Below are 22403 nucleotides of genomic sequence, written 5' to 3'. Positions count from 1 at the left end.
TTTACTTAAGTATGACAACAGAGTACTTTTTCCACCACTGTACTTAAGTAAAACCTGATACTTTTACTCAAGTAGTATTTTACTGGGTAACTTTTACTTGAGTCATTTCTACTAAGGTATGACAATTTAGTAGTTCTTCCACCACTGGTGCAAACACACACACACTTCAGACCTTGTCCTCATTATGTGATCTGAGCTGACTGCTACTAACTACATATTTGGAGAATCTGTTTCTTTTTTAAATATGTCTAACTGGGTGTGTGGGAGGTTGTTACATAACATTTTATTCATTCCAAAAGTATAATGTTATTTTCAGAGTGGTGTGGATAACATTTTCTCTGTTTGTGTGCAGAGGGGAAGAAGACAGTTTTAGCAGGCTATTGTTGTTAGTCATTGACAAAATCAGGCTTCATACAACCTTGGTCATTCTTGAAAAAAATGTTCGCTTACATTTTAATTATTTTTCACAGATGATCAGTTCAAACATACAGTATTTCTATAAAATAGTATAGTGTTTAAAAAGGCAACTTACAACACATGTAAAATAATAGTATTTCAAAAATAAAAACACTGTTCACTGTCCTCATTTAATGCCAACAAGAAAATAAACCGTTTTCACAGATAAGACACATACAATGCATTCAGAAAGTATTCTGATCCCTTGACTTTTCCACATTTTGTTATGTTACAGCCTTATTCTAAAATAGCTGAAATTATTCAGGGGGAAAAAACTATCGACTCACAATACCCCATGCTGACAAACTTTTATTAATTTCATTTTGATAACTCAACTAAGTATTCAGACCCTTTACTCGGTACTTTGTTGAAGCACCTTTGGCGGTGATTACAACCTCAAGTATTCTTGGGTATGACGCTACAAGCTTGGCACAGCTGTATTTGGGGAGTTTCTCCCATTCTTCTATGCAGATCCTCTCAAGCTCGGTCAGGTTGGATGGGGAGCGTCGCTGCACAGCTATTTTCAGGTCTCTCCAGAGATGTTCGATGGGTTCAATTCCGGGCTCTGGCTGGGCCACTCAAGGACATTCAGAGTCTTGTTCCGAAGCCACTCCTGCGCAGTCTGGGCTGTGCTCTTAGGGTCATTGTCCTGTTGGAAGGTGAACCGTCACCCCAGTCTGAGTTCCTGAGCACTCTGGAGTAGGTTCTCATCAAGGATCTCTGTACTTTGCTCCGTTCATGTTTCCCCTCGATCCTGACTAGTCTCCCAGTCCCTGAACCCCACAGCATGATGCTGCCACCACCATGCTTCACCGTAGGGATCGTACCAGGTTTCCTGCAGACGTGACGCTTGGCATTCGGGCCAAAGAGTTTAATCTTAGTTTCACCAGAGATGGTTGTCCTTCTGGAAGGTTTTACCATCACCACTGAGGAACTCTAGAGCGCTGTCAGAGTGACCATCAGGTTCTTGGTCACCTCCCTGACCAAGGCCCTTCTCTTCTGATTGCTCAGTTTGGCCAGGTGGCCAGCTCTAGGAAGTCTTGGTGGTTCCAAACTTCTTCCATTTAAGAATGATGGAGGGCACTGTGTTCTGTGGGACTTTTAATGCTGCAGACATTTTTTGGTAGCCTTTCCCAGATCGGTGCCTCGACACAATCGTGTCTGAGCGCTACGGACAATTCCTTCAACCTCTGACATGCACTGTCAACTGAGGGACCTTATATAGAGAGGTGTGTGCCTTTCCAAATCATGTCCAATCAATTGAATTTACCACAGGTAGACTCCAATCAAGTTGTAGAAACATCTCAAGGATGATCAACGGAAACAGGATGCACCTGAGCTCAATTTCAAGTCTCATAGCAAACAGGCTGAATACTTTTACAAATAAAAACACAGAAATACCTTATTTACATTCGCAAACATTTATACAAACCTGTTTTCTCTGTCATTATGGGGTATTGCGTGTAGACTGATGAGGCACAAAATGTATTTAATATATTTTAGAATAAGTCTGTAATGTAACAAAATATGCAAACTGTTTCAGAGTGCACTGTATTAGAGCAATACAATAGAATGGAATGCAAACTCAAGTTTGTTCAAAGAGCTAAAAAAGAAACATAACCCTGACATTTTTCCCAAAAGTACCAACGATAGGCTAGATCAGTGTTTCCCAATCCTGGTCATGGGGATTCAAAATGTTCACCCCACACATTTTAGTTTTTGCCCCAGCCCAACTGAATAAACTAATCAAAGCATTGATGAGGAGCTGATTAGTTGAATGAAGTGTGTTAATGCTAGGGCAAAACAACAAAAATGTGCATCGATGTGGGTCCCCAGGATCAGGATTCAGGAAAACTGTGCTAGATGTACACTGGATTATTGTACATTAATACTCTTACCATTCCTTCATCTTCACCCAGTCTGAGTTCAAAGGCTATTCCACTCTGCTTTTAAAGGGTAGAACAGAATATAGTGCACTTGGTACCTTCGTATTAGAGAACACCTATACAGAAATTCACTTACGGCAGCCAGAGACGAGGTGACGTGATACATGAGTTGATAATATTTTACTGTAATTTTTCAGTGGTATTTACCTGTTAATATTCATTATGCACTTATTTGAGTGGTAAGGATACTGATACATAATTAAACATACTTTACCTACCTGCTAGTGAATGGTGAATAGTATGTTTGTTTCAATGTTACACAAATAACAAACTGTAGTTATTGTAAGTATTGTTTGGTTATTTTAAGGTAAATATCAGGTAAGAAGTAGTGGAATGTAAATTAAAGTGTAACTCATGATTTGTCTCTCTTGGCCTATACAGTATGTAAACTTCAGTTCTTAAATTAGTTTTGACCTAGGCAGTGGTCCATCGTTTGACTGCAGTTGTGGTTTTCCCAGCAAATGGAGCCAAAGGCCACATAGTATGGAATGTACTGTAGTGATAAAGTTTCTCCAGAGACATGTTCATAAAGACACACGTGCACGCAGAGATGCGTGCACGCACACAGACGTGCGCGTCACACAAACAGACACACGCCCACACACGCCCACACACACACACACACAGTCAAGCACACACACACACACACACACAGTCAAGCACACACACACACAGTCAAGCACGCACACACACAGTCAAGCACGCACACACACAGTCAAGCACGCACACACACAGTCAAGCACGCACACACAGTCAAGCACGCACACACACGTCCCTGGTGACATCTATAGTTCTTCAAAGTAAGCCACTCTGGTCTTGGTGCTCTGTAGAGTTAGCTGTAAGAGAAAAATACATTAATTAGATCTCCAAAACACCATACACATCTGACCAGGATCAGTTCTACTGCTGTACAACAGTGCTATTTCACACATGAAATAGCAGCTGGAGTTAGTTTTAAAGTGGCAAAGACTAAGGTGCCATATCCACTGACAAAAACAGACTTGGACAGGTTTTTCTATACTAGAAGTGACTTGTTAGCTGGCAATGTGGCTGTTTGTGAGGTGACATTATCCACCTAGGACAATGCTTTTGCATGTACCACCTCACCTCTTGACAGTCTGTATTTACATTCAGTATTCTGACGGAACACGTTGATGTTGAAGCCATTGTTTGTTATTTTGATTGAATCCTGACAATAATCTTATGGAACGCTGACACTTATAGAATCCTGACTTAATCTAGACACTTGTTTACTCCTGGTTCCTTTAGTTGAACACAAGTTTTAAAGTTAAAGGACGTTATGGGGAGAACAAATCGAATAGAGAGCGTTGTCGTCTTGCAGGACACTTAATGGGCATGATTTTCTTGTCCTGTCAAATACACAGCTCTGACTGTGATCTAAGGGAGTCACGATGACTGACATGTCTTTCTAGTCTACCTCTGGTATATATTTTAAAACCGCCTCAGAAGTTTGGGAGAGTACCGCACGGCACAACGCCTCTCCCCCATGTGACCTACTTTGTGTGTGTATGTACTGTAAATTGTAAAGTATTTTGTCTGTAATGTCTTTTTTCGTTATGTGTCGGACCCCAGTAAGACTAGCTGTCGCCATTGGAGTCGGCTAATGGGGATCCTAATAAAAATGTAAATAAAAAATATCAAGTGGTGGAGGTTTGAAGCACTACGGGATGAATCCAAAGTTGAGATTTGTGCATGTACTTTAACTCAAATCTGTGAAAAAATATCCCATTGATATCAATGTGTGATTATAAGTTATATCACCTTATCTTAAATTTGTTAGAATTCTTGTCCATCAAGAATCCTAACAACCCCCCCCCCCCCCCCCAATACCTCTACAAACTAAAACCTAATTCAGTCAGTCACTGTTATTTTCTCCTGTCTCCCATCAACCTAATGTAGCAGGTGTAAAATAAACACTTGAAAGGATGCCCCACATTCTGGTCATGGCGAGAGAGAGAAACGGTCGGGGGAGGTTCTCTTCTGGGGACTGTAGGCACACATCCAAAAGTGGAAGTTGCATCACAGGCTCTCTTCTTTTCCCCCTGAAAACTGGATGTTTCCAGCTTATCAGGGGGACTGCCAGCTTAAATACTAGAGTGGGGGGATTGGAAAACATTATTGGTGCTAAACTGTTAGCTAAATTTGTAGACACGGGTGTTCAAGCTCACCAAAATATACAATATGAGGGAGAGAAATGGATGTGCACAGTCTCTGTTTACCATCTTCTTATTTTACATCAGGCAGGTAGCCAAGATTATAGACTAGCTGGCCACAGGCCTGACAGGGTAGAGTGTGTGTGTGTGTGTGTGCGTGCGTGCGTGCGTGTGTAGATTCTTCTATCTTTGCGAGGACCTAAAATCCCCAAATGTCCCCACAAGGATAGTAAAACAAGGAAAATTATCCCTCGTGGGGACGTCCCCATGAGGACAAATGCTATTTTAAGCTTAGGTTAGGGTTTGGGTTAAGGTAAGGGAAAACAGAATTTTGAATGGACATTCATTTTAGGTCCCCACGAGGATAGAAGAACATAACGCGTGTGTGTGTGTCACCATATTGTATTTTCCATTTCCTCTGTTTAGTCATCATGCTGATATTAATACAGATACTTACAACGGGCCATTTCGCAAAAAGATAATATTCGTTTTAAGAGTGAGTAAGTAAGCCTTGTCGAGCCAGTTAATATTCTCTAAAGGTTATTCAATAAACAATCAATAAAGACTTTCTATCTATTCAATCACGACAAAGTCCATAGCTGTGTACCAGCCTAAGGAAATCAACCTAATCTTTACCTCCTAGCTACTCTTCCCAAACCCACCATGTGAAGTTCATCATAACTTATTTAATTTGTAGCCAAATAAACTGCATGGTTTACAGAGTCGTAGTGGGAGGAACACACACAATATCATTGCGTGACTCCAAGTTTACTTCAATATGTGTTATTATATGAATATTTGCGCATAAAGGTGTTTCCACCACCATTTCTCGCATTATTCATTTTACCGGCACAAAAAGATCCCACCATGTCGAACGAAAAAAGTGTCTGCCGGCATTTATAAAATTGTTTCCATCACAGCTGTCGAGATTTTTTTATACAGTATGATGTTACTTGAATAAAAACTGTGGAAGGAAACATGGTAAGTGATAGTTATTTCCTGCAACTTTCTGAAGAGGCAACGAAAATTCCTTGCGTCTGTGAATGTGCAGTACTTTGTGTAGACGTTAGCGATGATGCTAATGACACTTCTTCTGGTAGATGGAAAGGCTTTCGCAAAAACTCTCAATTAAATGTTAACTACAAAGTAGACCATGCTTACCTGGCAGAATGATATCAGGATTATTTGTGTTAATCCAGTGGGTATTTGTTTTGCAAACTCTACCATCACCAAAACACTGCTAAACAACAGCCTCTTGCTAGGTGCTGCACTGGAGTTAAATGTTAACTACACCCAAAAATAACATTGTCCAAAATTGTTCCCAGACCTAAAAAGTGGTCTCCTGATGTGATTTAAGCATTGTTGTGGACTTAGAACATCCAATTGAGTTGTTTTTCTATTAAATAAGTGTGATTTTGAGAGCGAAAATTATCCAAAAAACGGGGAAAGTGAAACCTGGAAAAACAAAATGGAGAAAACAGAATTTGGGAAAAACTTAATCAGGCAAAAAATTATTGATTTTTGTCGACTCCGGGCCTCCCTCCCTTTACTCCATTACCCTCTCTGCCTCCTTCCCTATCTCCTCCCACCTCTCCCCTCCTCCCTTCTCTCAACCCCTCTGCACCCTTTCTTCTCTTCTCCTCACCCCTTCACAGCCTCCCCCTCTTTTTCTCAGGGTAAACACACAGATAGACATACCACAGAGCCACACTGCAATGGCAGTGCAGTCTCAGTCCCCAACACAAAGAGTATTGCTCACTGGCCCCAGTTCAATTAAACAAGCAGTGACTAAGCCCAGCTAAAGCTCAGAACACCCAAGGTGTTCCCATCCATTCCAATGACTGATCGCAGTGCTAAAATCAATTAGTGCTACTCAAACAAGTTTATTTTACACACGGAGACAGAAGGGGTGGCAGGGGGAGGGAGAGGCACTTTGTATGGATGTGCCAAAGCTCACATTTCACCTCACTGGTTTTACAGATTTAGCGAAGAATCTGAGGGTTGTAGATAACGGTTCAGGTTGTGAGCTTAATTTGTTAATTCCTCTTGATGATAGCAGAATAAATCTCTATGTGAAAGTAGTTAGACGGTTATCTAACGGTTATGTGTGATATGCAAGTCTGTGGTGTTTGAGTGGGAGGCTATATGAGGTGTGTGGGAGCAGTGTGTAAGGAGTGATGTGAGAAGTCTGTATGACAATTGTTTGTGTGAGATACACATTTACATTTACGTCATTTAGCAGACGCTCTTATCCAGAGCGACTTACAAATTGGTGCATTCACCTTATGATGTCCAGTGGAACAACCACTTTACAATAGTACATCTATATCTTTTTTTTGGGGGGGGGGGGGGGGGGGTAGAAGGATTACTTTATCCTATCCCAGGTATTCCTTAAAGAGGTGGGGTTTCAGGTGTCTCCGGAAGGTGGTGATTGACTCCGCTGTCCTGGCGTCGTGAGGGAGCTTGTTCCACCATTGGGGTGCCAGAGCAGCGAACAGTTTTGACTGGGCTGAGCGGGAACTGTGCTTCCGCAGAGGTAGGGAGGCGAGCAGGCCAGAGGTGGATGAACGCAGTGCCCTTCTTTGGGTGTAGGGACTGATCAGAGCCTGAAGGTACGGAGGTGCCATTCCCCTCACAGCTCCGTAGGCAAGCACCATGGTCTTGTAGCAGAGCACCATGGTCTTGTACACCAATGCATGTGTCATTGACACTGGATAAGTTAGCGACAGACATCACTATAAGGTGTACCTTTTTGAAGTTGCTGTGCTAGCTGGTGCCTCTCTTAGTGTTAGGTGTTCATGACGATTGTGTAAAACGTAATCCTATGTATGTGTGTGTGTGTGTGTCTGTCTGAGGAGTTATAGGGCTTACCTTTTTGAAGTTGCTGTGCTTGCTGGTGCCCTTCTCAGTGTTCTCGTTGTGGAGTATATCCAGAGGCGTTTCTCGCTCCTTCAGCTTCAGAGACTCTATCTCTGTCTTCAGCTCATTCAGCTGTTCTTGAAGGTGCTTACTCTTCTCCATGTACTCCACCCTGAGAGGACCACAGAAATAAGAATGACAATCCTCCACCTGGGTCATACAGGCCGAAACAAGAAAGTATTATCCAAACTTAAGAATAAGAAACATTTTCTTTTCGTTTTCTGTTCCACAATGTTTTGAATTAGTTCTGCTACGGTGTGCCCTAATGAATAGAATCCTGACCAAGACCTCCACAGATGAAAATTGTTGAGTTATTAGTCTTCCCATGTGACAATCTGTCATTTTGATTCATGAATATGACATAAAAACAGTTGTAAAATCTTGAATAGCTGCTTGAATTTCATTGATTAACAAAGTTATAGATATACAAACAAGATGATAGTGATAAAACAACATGTCTACATCATTATTTTCATACCTTAAACATCATGAACAAGTACAATTTGTGCCACATCTTTACAAACAAATATCAATGTATTTTGACATTTCCGTACACTATAATATCCATTAATTATGAAATGAGTGCTTCTGACTGGAATGCATCAACATTGTACCACCACGAGTCATGGTCCATGACATTTCCGTGCTCAATGCCTGATAGAGCACACGGGACATGTCTCATTCTGTGGTGTACTGTACATGTGTACAATCAATCAGTATCTAACTGACAGAGAGAGTGGCCAGTGAGTGACTCACTTTTTCGTCTTGAGAGATGGGAGAAGAGAGATTAAAAGATGGAGAGAATTAGACAGGGAGTAGGAGACAGCGACAGAGCAAGAGCAGGAGATGCGGTTGACAAAGACGAAGACAGGCAGTCCGAGAAGGAGGGGGAGAAAGAGTGAGAGCGAGAGATATAGAGAAAGATGAGGGACAGAGAGAAGAAAATGACAGGTGAATACAGGACAGAGAGGGAAGGTTACTGTAGAGTAAGTACATCTGATTGAATGAAGTCAGGCAGAAAGAAAGGCAGTAATGAAGTCAGGTAGAAAGAGAGCTAGCTCCTCGAGATAGAGTGCAAGAGAGAGACGGGGACGAATAGAACAATGAGGGACAAGTCTGTAATAGTGGTGTATATCAAATTGTTAATGCTGCAGGATGGAGCGAGGTGGGCAGTCACTCACTTATCCTTCTCGAAAGAGGAGAGAAGAGAGAGAGAGCAATAGAGAGAGAAAGAGAAGGATGAGAAGACAGAGAGAGCGAAGTGGTCAGTCACGCACTTCTCCTTCTCGATCTCCATGGAGAGGCGCTTCATGTCTGTGTCTTTGAAGTCGAAGCTCAGGTTCTCTCTGCTGAAGCTCAGGTCTGGAGGCATCACATCACCTGGGACGGCCGAGGGCTGGGAGGAGGAGAGAAAGAGAGGTAGAGGGGTGGGGAGGGAGGGAAATGAGTGTGAGGAGACGGGAGAAGAGAGAGAAAATATAAAATGAGAGAGGGGGATAGTGAGTAGCAGCAGAACAGGGTGACACAGAGAGAGAGAGGTAGACGGGAGAAGATAGATGGAAGAACAGGATGACAGAGAGAGGGATGGAGTGAAAGATTCGGATGAATACTTTGATATGAGCGCAGACACACGTAACACACTTCAGAATGGTGACAGTGGCAAAATACCCTAGAATGCATTAGCCACGTGTGTACATCCAGTCCTTGTGGATCAGAGCTGCAGTACTGTACAATATAAATCCATTGGTCATCGCTGTTGAATTATTGATTTTATTAGGATCCCCATTAGCCAACACTAATGGCGACAGCTAGTCTTACTGGGGTCCAACACATAATAAAAAAAGCAGTAGACAAAATACTTTACAATTTGCATACATAAAGAAACTATGTAGTGTAGGGCTGTCCCAGACTAATAAAATCTGTTCATTCGACAAATCGATTGGTGGAAATGTTAAAACATATTTTTCTATATATAGACACATCCTATGTGTTTTAGTCAAATCAACTATATGCCCTGAGCTTGTCTGACGCTTTAAGAGAAATGTTTGATGAAATAATTAAGACATAAATTACTAGAGCGGGTCCGACAGCAATTGATTTGATTGTGCAGGGCCTGGCTCAGACTTGCTGCGCTGTGTTAAAAAAAAAAAGACAGCGAGTGACTGTGACTAGCACCCTTTGTCGCCCTCTACTCCCTGCTGCAGCGCCACAGAACATCAACAGTGTGTATCACGCTGTCCGTGTTGCTGAAGCTGCAACATAATTACAGCCATTTCTGACTGAAAAGTTACTGTTATTAAGACTAAACAGGATGTGCTCTTAGGCCTGCAGCTCGATGGTGGTTATATCAGGCTGCTATACTAAGCCTAATAATGAGAATTTATTATAATGATCATAATAATAATAACAATAAGAAGGATATCAAGGGGGAAAAAATAGGGTTATTATTATTATAATAAATATAATTTCTGACTATTTGGAAGTGTAAACAGCAATAACTAAATTATAAATGATAAAAGACAGGCTGATCTAACAAAAGTGTAAAGCCTTTATTACAACATAGCAAAGAATAAAAACAGCAGAATTTGTTAATCCGACATGTGTGAGGCTTGGTGCTCACGGAGTAAGTAAGATATTAAACAAACACTCAAACAGGCAACTGTAACGCCCTGGCCATAGAGAGGGGTTTTTTGTTCTTTATTTTGGTTAGGCCAGGGTGTTACATTGGGTGGGCGTTCTATGTCCATTTTTCTATGTTGGTTTGTTTCATTGATTTTGGCCGTGTGGCTTCCAATCAGGCACAGCTGTAGAGTGTTGTTGCTGATTGGGAGTCACACATAAGTGCCTGTTTTTCCGTTGGGGTTTTGTGGGTAATTGTTTCTGTTAGTGTTTTGCACCTGACAGGACTGTTTGGCTGTCGGTTTTCTTATTTTTGTATAGTGTTCTTTCGTCTATTAAATATTCAATGATGAACACTAACTCCGCTGCACCTTGGTCTACTCTCTCTCACGACAGCCGTTACAGCAACAGAATCTGTCTTATTTTCTTAGATATATATGGATGATTTATAAAGCCAGGCACATAACAGTTATTCTATTGATTATAAACCTAATAAAGTTGGGGTTTCCTCTCTCCTCACTTTTCTATAGGCAATTAAAGCAAGGGCTGTTTTCTCGTCTCCTAACTCTGCTGCTACCTCTGCCGCATTGTTCTCAATACCAATATGCTGGTTAACTTTGCTATTATGCACACAGCAACATGGTCTAGGAAAAGTCACCAATTCAACCCCGCACTGATGTCTTTCAGAGCCATGGACAGAGACCACTATTCAAAGTGCATGTTATAAAATAATATTTTTTTGTTATTACATAACCATATAACCATATGCAATTTCAGTAGCACATGTCTTAGACTTATGACTGTGCCATCCCCACAGCCTCTACAATGGATAAGTCCACTCAGACAGGCGCGACTCAGACAGGTGTTTTGTACATGGTTTTTTACTTATTTTTGCTACTTGCTCGACTAAAGAAATCTTGGTCGAGCACCAGCCTATCGACCAAACATGAGGTCAGCCTAGTACACACAAGTAGGTCACATTGGGGAGAGGGGTTGTGACGTGAGGTGTTGCTTTATTTGTTTTTTTTAAACCAGGTTTGCTGTTCACTTGCGCTATATGAGATGGAAGGGAGTTCCATGCAATCATGGCTCTGTATAATACTGTACGTCTTCTTGAATTTGTTCTGGGACTGTGAAAAGACCCCAGGTGGCTTGTCTAGTGGTAAGTGTGTGTGTCAGTGCTGTGTGTAAGTTGACTATGCAAACAATTTGGAATTTCCAACACAATGTTTCTTATAAAAACAAGAAGTGATGCATCAGTCTTTCCTCTACTCTTACCCAAGAGAGACTGGCATGCATACTATTGATAAAAGACCTGTGATTACAATGAAGAGCAAAATGTGCTGCTCAGTTCTGGACCAGTTGCAGCTTAACTAGGTCCTTCTTTGTAGCACTTAGCCATATGACTGGACAATTTATTTAGCCATCTTACATATAAAACCTTATTTGTCCATAAAAAATGGTGAATAACTCACCCCAGGTTAATGAGAATGGTGTGCTTGAAAGGATGCACACAACTCTGCAATGTTGGGTTGTATTGAGAGAGTCTGTCTTAAATCATTTTTCACACACAGTCTGTGCTTGTATTTAGTTTTCATGCTAGTGAGGGCCGAAAATCCACTCTCACATAGGTACAAGGTTGCAAAGGGCATCAGTGTCTTAACAGTGCAATTTGCCAAGGCAAGAAACTCTGAGCGCAGCCCTATCCAGAAACTGGCAGTGGCTTCTGATTAAATTACATTTTCACAGAACTGCTCGTTGCAATTTCGATGAGGCGCTCTTGTTTAGATATTGGTAAGTGGACTGGAGGCATGGCATGAAAGGGATAACGAACCCAGCTCACCCAGGTCCTTTGCTATATCACATTTGACATTGTCTGTAAGCTTGAGTTCATTTGCACACAAAAAAAAAACATTCAATGACGGAAAGACCTGTGTGTTGTCCTTGTTAATGCAGACAGAAAAGAGCTCCAACTTCTTAATCATAGCCTCAATTTTGTCCCGCACATTGAATATAGTTGCAGAGAGTCCCTGTAATCCAAGATTCAGATCATTCAGGTGAGAAAAAACATCACCTAGATTGGCCAGTCGTGTGAGAAACTCGTCATCATGCATGCGGTCAGACAAGTGAAAATGATGGTCAGTAAAGAAAACTTTAAGCTCGTCTCTCAATTCAAAAAAACGTGTCAATACTTTGCCCCTTGATAACCAGGGCACTTCTGTATGTTGTAAAAGCGTTACATGGTCGCTGCCCATATCAGTGCATAGTGCAGAAAATACACAAGAGTTCAGGGGCCTTGCTTTAACTTCTTATGGCTGGGTGGCAGTATTGAGTAGCTTGGATGAATAAGGTGCCCAGAGTAAACTGCCTGCTACTCAGGCCCAGAAGCTAAGATATGCATATTATTAGATTTGGATAGAAAACACTCTGAAGTTTCTAAAACTATTTGAATGATGTCTGTGAGTATAACAGAACTCATATGGCAGGCAAAAACCTGAGAAAAAAATCCAACCAGGAAGTGGGAAAGAATCTGAGGATTGTAGTTTTTCAAGTCTTGGCCTATCCAATATACAGTGTCTGTAGGGTCATATTGCACTTCCTAAGGCTTCCACTAGATGTCAACAGTCTTTAGAACCTTGTTTGAGGCTTCTACTGTGAAGTGGGGCTGAATAAGAGCTGATTGAGTGAGAGGTCTGCCAGCTTCAGTCATGTGCACGCCCGTGAGAGGTAGCTGAGTTCCATTGCATTTCTAAAGACAAAGGAATTCTCCGGTTGAAACCTTATTGAATATTTATGATAAACATCCTAAAGATTGATTCTATACATCGTTTGACATGTTTCTACGAACTGTAATGGAATTTGAGTTTTCGTCTGGCCTGCGCGTCGTGAATTTGGATTTGTGAACTGAAGGCACGAACAAAAAGGAGGTATTTGGACATAAAGATGAACTTTATCGAACAAAACAAACATTTATTGTGGAACTGGGATTCCTGGGAGTGCATTCTGATGAAGATCATCAAAGGTAAGTGAATATTTATAATGCTATTTCTGACTTCTGTTGATTCCAACATGGCGGATATATGTATGGCTTGTTTTTGTGACTGAGCGCCGTACTCAGATTATTGCATGGTATGCTTTTTCGGTAAAGCTTTTTTCAAATCTGACAAATGAACTTTATCGAACAAAACATACATGTGTTGTGTAACATAAAGTCCTATGAGTGTCATCTGATGAAGATCATCAAAGGTTAGTGATTTATTTTTTCTCTATTTCTGCTTTTTGTGACTCCTCTCTTTGGCTGGAAAGATGGCTGTGTTTTTCTGTGACTAGTTGCTGACCTAACATAATCGTTTGGTGTGCTTTCGTAGTAAAGCCTTTTTGAAACCGGACACTGTGGTGGGATTAACAACAAGTTTATCTTTAAAATGGTGTAAAATACTTGTATGTTTGAAGAATTTTAATTATGAGATTTCTGTTGTTTGGCGCCCTGCACTTTCACTGGCTGTTACCGGGATTCCAGCCATAAGAAGTTTTAACAAAGTCAACCATTTTCACTGTAGTGTCCAAAACGTCTTTCAAGCTATCAGGCATTCCCTTGGCAGCAAGAGCCTCTCGGTGGATGCTGCAGCATACCCAAGAGGTCGTCGGAAGCAACTTTTTGCACGTGCGTTACCACTCCACTAGGTCTCCCTGTCATGGCTTTTGCACCACAGATACTAACACATCTTGACCACCAAAGTCCTTTTGATGTCACGAAGCTGTCCAGTACTTTAAAAATATCCTCTCATGTTGTACTGGTTACCAGTGGTTTGCAGAAGAGGATGTCTTCCTTAACTGACCCCCCATAAACGTAACAGACATATACCAGGCCCGCCACGTCTGTTGACTCATCCAGCTGTAACGCATAGAATTCACAGGCTTGTACGCAAAGCAGTAATTGTTTCAAAACATTTCCTGCCATGTCATTGATGCGTCGTGAAACAGTGTTGTTTGATGAAGTAATTGTCTGTATAGTTTTTTGGGCCTTTTCCCCCAGCATTGTCCCAGCCATATCCGCGGCAGCAGGAAGAATGAAGTCCTCTACAATAGTATGGGGATTGCCTGTCCTAGCCACTCGATAGCTCACCATATAAGATGCTTCAAGCCCCTTCTTATTAATGGTGTCTGTTGCTTTTATACATGTCTTACTACTCGACAGTCGTCTTTATTCTCGCTCAATGGCATGACTTCCGCCGAAGTCGGTCCCTCTCCTTGTTCGGGCGGCGTTCGACGTCGCCGACCTTCTAGCCATCGCCAATCCACTTTTCATTTTCCATTGGTTTCGTCTTGTCTTCCATCACACCTGGTTCCAATTCCATCAATTACATGTTGTGTATTTAACCCTCTGTTCCCCCCCATGTCCTTGTCAGTAATTGTTTGTTGTCAGTGCTTGTGCACGTTATGTACCCATTTATTTTATTGTTCTGTATCCGGTGGGTTTTGATGATTGAACTTAGCCGTTGGAAACATAGTTTTGCTCTCTTGCGTCTGACTTCTCTGCCGCCAGTACGCACCCGACACTCAAAATACTCCTGTGGCTTATTTTTCAAATTGTCATGTCTGCGCAAGAGTGAAGGTTTCCCGTGTGAGAGTATCGGTTAATGTGATTGGATGTTAATTAATCGTGTTACATAAAACACTACCTATCTTTCCTTACATTTATGATACTGTTTGTCTTTATATCATATTCCAAGCATTTAAACATTTTATTACACATTGAACTTGATCCTGTAAAATCACTGGATATTGCTGTCGGACACTTTTTGTATGGAGATCTCGGAAGTGCACTGTAACCATTCATGGGCACACATATCCAAAATAATGTTGGAGATTGCAAAATCTAATGCTTCTAACAGAAAGAGCAACTTTAAGATGATTAACAAAACTAAAATCCATTCTGTCATTAACAGGGTTCTTCAATAATTATCCATAATAGTTGTATGACGCGCATTTGAGGTCTAGCTGTTTAGTTACGAGAGAACATTCTCACACTACATCAGCTGATTCAGGAAAGATTTTTCTGTCAATCAAGTGATAAAGAGCTTGTGTGATACCGCACGCGATTGAACAAGATCCATAGTGTGGGAATTAATGTTGATCTCAAGGATTGACAACATTTGTGTGTCTGTTGTTACGGGGTCAAGATAAATAGCCTGTGTATTCCTGAGGATTCTTGAGGTAAGATTACAATGACGGCAGTAGCCTAGTTGTCTGTTTGACTTATGGCAGATTTGTTACATTGAGCAGATAGTGTCAAGTTCATGAGAGAAAGTGATGGGCGATGGAACGCTAGCTGACTTGTGATGGGACAGTGAGTCTGTGTGGTAGAGCCATCGTCATGCGCAACGAGTGCAATGTGCATACAAAACATTTACTTCTAAAGGCTTTCCCAAAAAACGTTCCCAATTAAATGTTGACTGCAATTAAAAAAGAACTGGCAGAATGGTATCAATTGGGTGGGCGTTAATTTTGCAAACTCCCATCACATGTCTAGTAGCCAACAAACACCCTAGCGAAACAGTCAATTGCAAGGTGTGCAGTTGAATTAAAGGGGAACTGCAGCATTTTTTGCAAGGCGCACAATTTAATTAAAGGGGAACTACACTAACTATATACATTTGTTTTACTCAAAGTGGGTCTACTGATGTAGTTTAAGCGTTTGTTGTTTTTCTATAAAAAGTGATTTTGAGAGGGAAAATCTGATTTTTTGGTAAACATTTCCTAAAGTATTCCATAGGCCGACTTGTTGTCCTTTTTTTATGATTAATATACAGTATATGATATTATTATAATTTTACATAGCCTGCCAGAATACATTGTTAGACAGTTTTAAAATACACTTTAATGCATTTGATTGGATTGTGTGTGTCGTATTTACAATAAAATGCTACAAGTTCAAAGTTATATAATGGCCTAAGCATAGTCGCAGGAAGTAGGGGTGATACAGCACCTCCTGATAAATCAGTATAAAAATGTATGAGCGGAGAAAAATTGAGGACACACTAAACAAAGGACAAAACTACAATAAAACAGACATGAGATGTCCCTTGCTTGTAGTATACTAAAAGAGGAACATTTCAAGCAAAGACTGTGAGAAGGCAAAACAGCTACAACAGCGTAAAAAAATGTATAACGCCAGAGCTTCCCAGGAAGAAAATCCTATTTAAATGTATACTGCTCAAAAAAATAAAGGGAACACTTAAACAACACAATGTAACTCCAAGTTAATCACACTTCTGTGAAATCAAACTGTCCACTTAGGAAGCAACACTGATTGACAATAAATTTCACATGCTGTTGTGCAAATGGAATAGACAACAGGTGGAAATTATAGGCAATTAGCAAGACACCCCCAATAAAGGAGTGGTTATGCAGGTGGGGACCACAGACCACTTCTCAGTTTCTATGCTTCCTGGCTGATGTTTTGGTCACTTTTGAATGCTGGCGGTGCTTTCACTCTAGTGGTAGCATGAGACGGAGTCTACAACCCACACAAGTGGCTCAGGTAGTGCTCATCCAGGATGGCACATCAACGCGAGCTGTGGCAAGAAGGTTTGCTGTGTCTGTCAGCGTAGTGTCCAGAGCATGGAGGCGCTACCAGGAGACAGGCCAGTACATCAGGAGACGTGGAGGAGGCCGTAGGAGGGCAACAACCCAGCAGCAGGACCGCTACCTCCGCCTTTGTGCAAGGAGGAGCAGGAGAAGCACTGCCAGAGCCCTGCAAAATGACCTCCAGCAGGCCACAAATGTGCATGTGTCTGCTCAAACGGTCAGAAACAGACTCCATGAGGGTGGTATGAGGGCCCGACGTCCACAGGTGTGGGTTGTGCTTACAGCCCAACACCGTGCAGGACGTTTGGCATTTGCCAGAGAACACCAAGATTGGCAAATTCGCCACTGGCGCCCTGTGCTCTTCACAGATGAAAGCAGGTTCACACTGAGCACGTGACAGACGTGACAGAGTCTGGAGACGCCGTGGAGAACGTTCTGCTGCCTGCAACATCCTCCAGCATGACCGGTTTGGCGGTGGGTCAGTCATGGTGTGGGGTGGCATTTCTTTGGGGGGCCACACAGCCCTCCATGTGCTCGCCAGAGGTAGCCTGACTGCCATTAGGTACCGAGATGAGATCCTCAGACCCCTTGTGAGACCATATGCTGGTGCGGTTGGCCCTGGGTTCCTCCTAATGCAAGACAATGCTAGACCTCATGTGGCTGGAGTGTGTCAGCAGTTCCTGCAAGAGGAAGGCATCGATGCTATGGACTGGCCCGCCCGTTCCCCAGACCTGAATCCATTGAGCACATCTGGGAGGCCACACACACTACTGAGCTTGATTTTGACTTGTTTTAAGGACATTACATCAAAGTTGGATCAGCCTGTAGTGTGGTTTTCCACTTTAATTTTGAGTGTGACTCCAAATCCAGACCCCCATGGGTTGAGAAATTGGATTTCCATTGATTATTTTTGTGTGATTTTGTCGTCAGCACATTCAACTATGTAAAGAAAAAAGTATTTAATAAGATTATTTCTTTCATTCAGATCTAGGATGTGTTGTTTAAGTGTTCCCTTTATTTTTTTGAGCAGTGTATATCAATCCATTTGGAAAATTTGACCCTGATGTCACATTGGTCGCTTTATTTATAGAAAGACCCATTTACAGTGCCTGCAAAAGTATTCATCCCCCTTGGCGTTTTTCCTATTTTGTTGCATTATAACCTGTAATTTAAAAGGATTTTTATTTGGATTTCATGTAATGGACATACACAAAATAGTCCAAATTGGTGATGTGAAAAAAAATTGCTTCTTTAAAAAAAAGTGCGTGCATATGTATTCCCCACCTTTGCTATGAAGCCCCTAAATAAGATCTGGTGCAACCAATTACCTTCAGAAGTCACATAATTAGTTAGATTGCACACAGGTGGACTTTATTTAAGTGTCTCATGATCTCAGTATATACACACACACACACACACACCTGTTCTGAAAGGCCCCAGAGTCTGCAACACCACCAATCAAGCGGCACCACCAAGCAAGCGGCACCACCAAGCACGCGGCACCACCAAGCACGCGGCACCACCAAGCAAGCGGCACCATGAAGACCAAATAGGTCTCCAAACAGGTCAGTGACAAAGTTGTGAAGTACAGATCAGGGTTGGGTTATAAAAAAATATCCAAAACGTATTTGAAAAAATTTGAAAGAATATGGCACCACAACAAACGTGCCAAAACTCACAGACCAGAAGGGCATTAATCAGAGAGGCAACAAAAGTACCAAAGATAACCCTGAAGAAGCTGCAAAGCTCCACAGCGGAGATTGGAGTATCTGTCCATAGAACCACTTGAAGCCGTACACGCCAAAGAGCTGGGCTTTACAGAAGAGTGGCCAGAAAAAAGCCATTGCTTAAAGATTTGGTGTTTGCCAAAAGGCATGTGTGAGACTCCCCAAACATATGGAAGGTACTCTGGTCAGATGAGACTAAAATGTAGCTTTTTGGCCATCAAGGAAAACGCTAAGTCTGGCACAAACCCAACACCTCTCATCACCCTGAAAACACCATTCCATGCAGAATCATGGGATGGTGAAACTGGTCAGATTTGAAGGAATGATGGATGGCGCTAAATACAGGGAAATTCTTGATGGAAACCTGTTTCAGTCTTCCAGAGATTTGAGACTGGGACGGAGGTTCACCTTCCAGCAGGACAATGACCCTAAGCATACTGCTAAAGCAGCACTCTAGTGGTTTAAGGGGAAACATTTAAACGTCTTGGAATGGCCTAATCAAAGCCCAGACCTCAATCCAATTGAGAATCTGTGGTATGACTTAAAGATTGCTGAACACCAGTGGAACCCATCCAACTTGAAGGAGCTAGAGCAGTTTTGCCTTGAGAATGGGCAAAAATCCCAGTGGCTAGATGTGCCAAGTTCATGGAGACATACCAAGAGACTTGCAGCTGTAATTGCTGCAAAAGGTGGCACTACAAAGTATTGACATTGGGGGGTTGAATAGTTATGCACACTCAAGTTCAGTTTTTTTGTCTTATTTCTTTTTTGTTTCACAATAAAAATATTTTGCATCTTCAAAGTGGTAGGTATGTTACATAAATCAAATGATTCAAACCCCCAAATAATCCATTTTAAATCCAGGTTGTAAGGCAACAAAATAGGAAAAATGCCAAAGGGGGTGAATACTTTCGCAAGCCACTGTATAAAGTGTCTCAGAGTAAGAGTGATGAGTAACCTTTAGATTATAATGAATAAGAGGGAAGACCTGCACCTAGATCAGCACTCCTACTCTGAGACACTCTTTGAATACAGGCCCTGTACTGTATGTTATGTAGCTGATGTGTTTCCTGTTTCCGGTCACAACTTGCAGACTTGTTTACGCTGCTGTGCGTTTTTGTTGCCGATCTTACTTTGATACCTGACGGTTTTTTACTTTTTCATTACCGTATATTTTTACTTTTTCCCTCACTCAACTTTTTTCATTCAACTTTTTCACCCCGGAGGTTTTATCTGGACATGGTTCGTCAGGACTTCAAACAGCCGAAGCTAAGTAACATTAACATGATGCCTTCTAATTGCAGTCGTTGTACTTATAATATACAGGAGAACGATCGCCTTACGGCAAGGATAGCTGTGCTGCAAGCCCAGCTTCAGACGCGATCGTTAGGCAAGGTTAATTTCAGTGTAGGAAAGGATGAAACAGCGTCTGTGCCACCAGTAAGTACAGATAGTAACGTTAGTATAAACCCCCTCGCACGGTCCCCGCAGCCGGACATCTTTCTCATGGCTTCTGGAGGGAAACGCTGTAGGAATGCTCAACCGGTGTCGCTTATTCAGCCGACAGAAACTTTCAACCGGTTCTCCCCATTAAGCGAGTCGGAGTCGGAGGCCGAGACTTCTCTGGTCTCTACTCCTCCCGTTGTGGGGTCTGAGACGCCGACGGCTCCCACCATTAGCTCTGACAAATTGAAAACCCTAGTCATTGGCGACTCCATTACCCGCAGTATTAGACTTAAAACTAATCATCCAGCGATCATACACTGTTTACCAGGGGGCAGGGCTACCGACGTTAAGGCTAATCTAAAGACGGTGCTGGCTAAAGCTAAAACTGGCGAGTGTAGAGAGTATAGAGATATTGTTATCCACGTCGGCACCAACGATGTTAGGATGAAACAGTCAGAGGTCACCAAGCGCAACATAGCTTCAGCGTGTAAATCAGCTAGAAAGATGTGTCGGCATCGATTAATTGTCTCTGGCCCCCTCCCAGTTAGGGGGAGTGATGAGCTCTACAGCAGAGTCTCACAACTCAATCGCTGGTTGAAAACTGTTTTCTGCCCCTCCCAAAAGATAGAATTTGTAGATAATTGGCCCTCTTTCTGGGACTCACCCACAAACAGGACCAAGCCTGGCCTGTTGAGGAGTGACGGACTCCATCCTAGCTGGAGGGGTGCTCTCATCTTATCTACGAACATAGACAGGGCTCTAACTCCTCTAGCTCCACAATGAAATAGGGTGCAGGCCAGGCAGCAGGCTGTTAGCCAGCCTGCCAGCTTAGTGGAGTCTGCCACTAGCACAGTCAGCGTAGTCAGCTCAGCTTTCCCCATTGAGACCGTGTCTGTGCCTCGATCTAGGTTGGGCAAAATTAAAAATGGCGGTGTTCGCTTTAGCAATCTCACTAGTATAAAGACCTCCTCCATTCCTGCCATTATTGAAAGAGATTGTGATACCTCACATCTCAAAATTGGGTTACTTAATGTTAGATCCCTCACTTCCAAGGCAGTTATAGTCAATGAACTAATCACTGATAATAATCTTGATGTGATTGGCCTGACTGAAACATGGCTTAAGCCTGATGAATTTACTGTGTTAAATGAGGCCTCACCCCCTGGTTACATTAGTGACCATACCCCCCGTGCATCCGGCAAAGGCGGAGGTGTTGCTAACATTTACGATAGCAAATTTCAATTTACAAAAAAAAAAACAACAATGACGTTTTCGTCTTTTGAGCTTCTAGTCATGAAATCTATGCAGCCTACTCACTCACTTTTTATAGCTACTGTTTATAGGCCTCCTGGGCCATATGCAGTGTTCCTCACTGAGTTCCCTGAATTCCTATCGGATCTTGTAGTCATAGCAGATAATATTCTAATTTTTGGTGACTTTAACATTCACATGGAAAAGTCCACAGACCCACTCCAAAAGGCTTTCGGAGCCATCATCGACTCAGTGGGTTTTGTCCAACATGTCTCTGGACCTACTCACTGCCACAGTCATACTCTGGACCTAGTTTTGTCCCATGGAATAAATGTTGTGGATCTAAATGTTTTTCCTCATAATCCTGGACTATCGGACCACCATTTTATTACGTTTGCAATTGCAACAAATAATCTGCTCAGACCCCAACCAAGGAGCATTAAAAGTCGTGCTATAAATTCTCAGACAACCCAAAGATTCCTTGATGCCCTTCCAGACTGCCTCTGCCTACCCAAGGACGTCAGAGGACAAAAATCAGTTAACCACCTAACCGAGGAACTCAATTTAACCTTGCGCAATACCCTAGATGCAGTTGCACCCCTAAAAACTAAAAACATCTGTCATAAGAAACTAGCTCCCTGGTATACAGAAAATACACGAGCTCTGAAGCAAGCTTCCAGAAAATTGGAACGGAAATGGCGCCACACCAAACTGGAAGTCTTCCGACTAGCTTGGAAAGACAGTACCGTGCAGTATCGAAGAGCCCTTACTGCTGCTCGATCATCCTATTTTTCCAACTTAATTGAGGAAAATAAGAACAATCCGAAATTTCTTTTTGATACTGTCGCAAAGCTAACTAAAAAGCAGCCTTCGCAAATGGAGGATGGCTTTCACTTCAGCAGTAATAAATGTATGAACTTCTTTGAGGAAAAGATCATGATCATTAGAAAGCAAATTACAGACTCCTCTTTAAATCTGGGTATTCCTCCAAAGCTCCATTGTCCTGAGTCTGCACAACTCTGCCAGGACCTAGGATCAAGGGAGATACTAAAGTGTTTTAGTACTATATCTCTTGACGCAATGATGAAAATAATCATGGCCTCCAAACCCTCAAGCTGCATACTGGACCCTATTCCAACTAACCTATTGAAAGAGCTGCTTCCTGTGCTTGGCCCTCCTATGTTGAACATAATAAACGGCTCTCTATCCACCGGATGTGTACCAAGCTCACTAAAAGTGGCAGTAATAAAGCCTCTCTTGAAAAAGCCGAATCT

At 42.1% G+C, this 22403-nt stretch overlaps 1 protein-coding gene across 2 annotated transcripts in view; it reads right to left on the bottom strand.

The window, feature by feature from the left end:
* Nucleotides 1–423: 423 nt before the first annotated feature.
* Nucleotides 424–22403, bottom strand: part of nf2a (NF2, moesin-ezrin-radixin like (MERLIN) tumor suppressor a) — a 67789-nt gene continuing 45809 nt past the window's right edge. For both annotated transcript variants that reach the window (XM_014171225.3, XM_082968435.1), the window contains 3 exons: nucleotides 8773–8891; nucleotides 7448–7607; nucleotides 424–3238 (listed from right to left, as the gene is read on the bottom strand). In XM_014171225.3, coding sequence (XP_014026700.1) covers nucleotides 3188–3238; nucleotides 7448–7607; nucleotides 8773–8891 — 330 coding nt within the window. In that variant the 3' untranslated portion in view covers nucleotides 424–3187. The remainder of the gene's footprint in view (nucleotides 3239–7447; nucleotides 7608–8772; nucleotides 8892–22403) is intronic.

This window comes from Salmo salar, chromosome 24 (assembly GCF_965601325.2).
Source record: "Salmo salar chromosome 24, fSalSal1, whole genome shotgun sequence".
In the NCBI taxonomy this organism is placed as follows: Eukaryota; Metazoa; Chordata; class Actinopteri; order Salmoniformes; family Salmonidae; genus Salmo; species Salmo salar.
The sequence above is the reverse complement of the archived record's forward strand: the minus strand, read 5'-3'. Positions and strand labels throughout refer to the sequence as shown.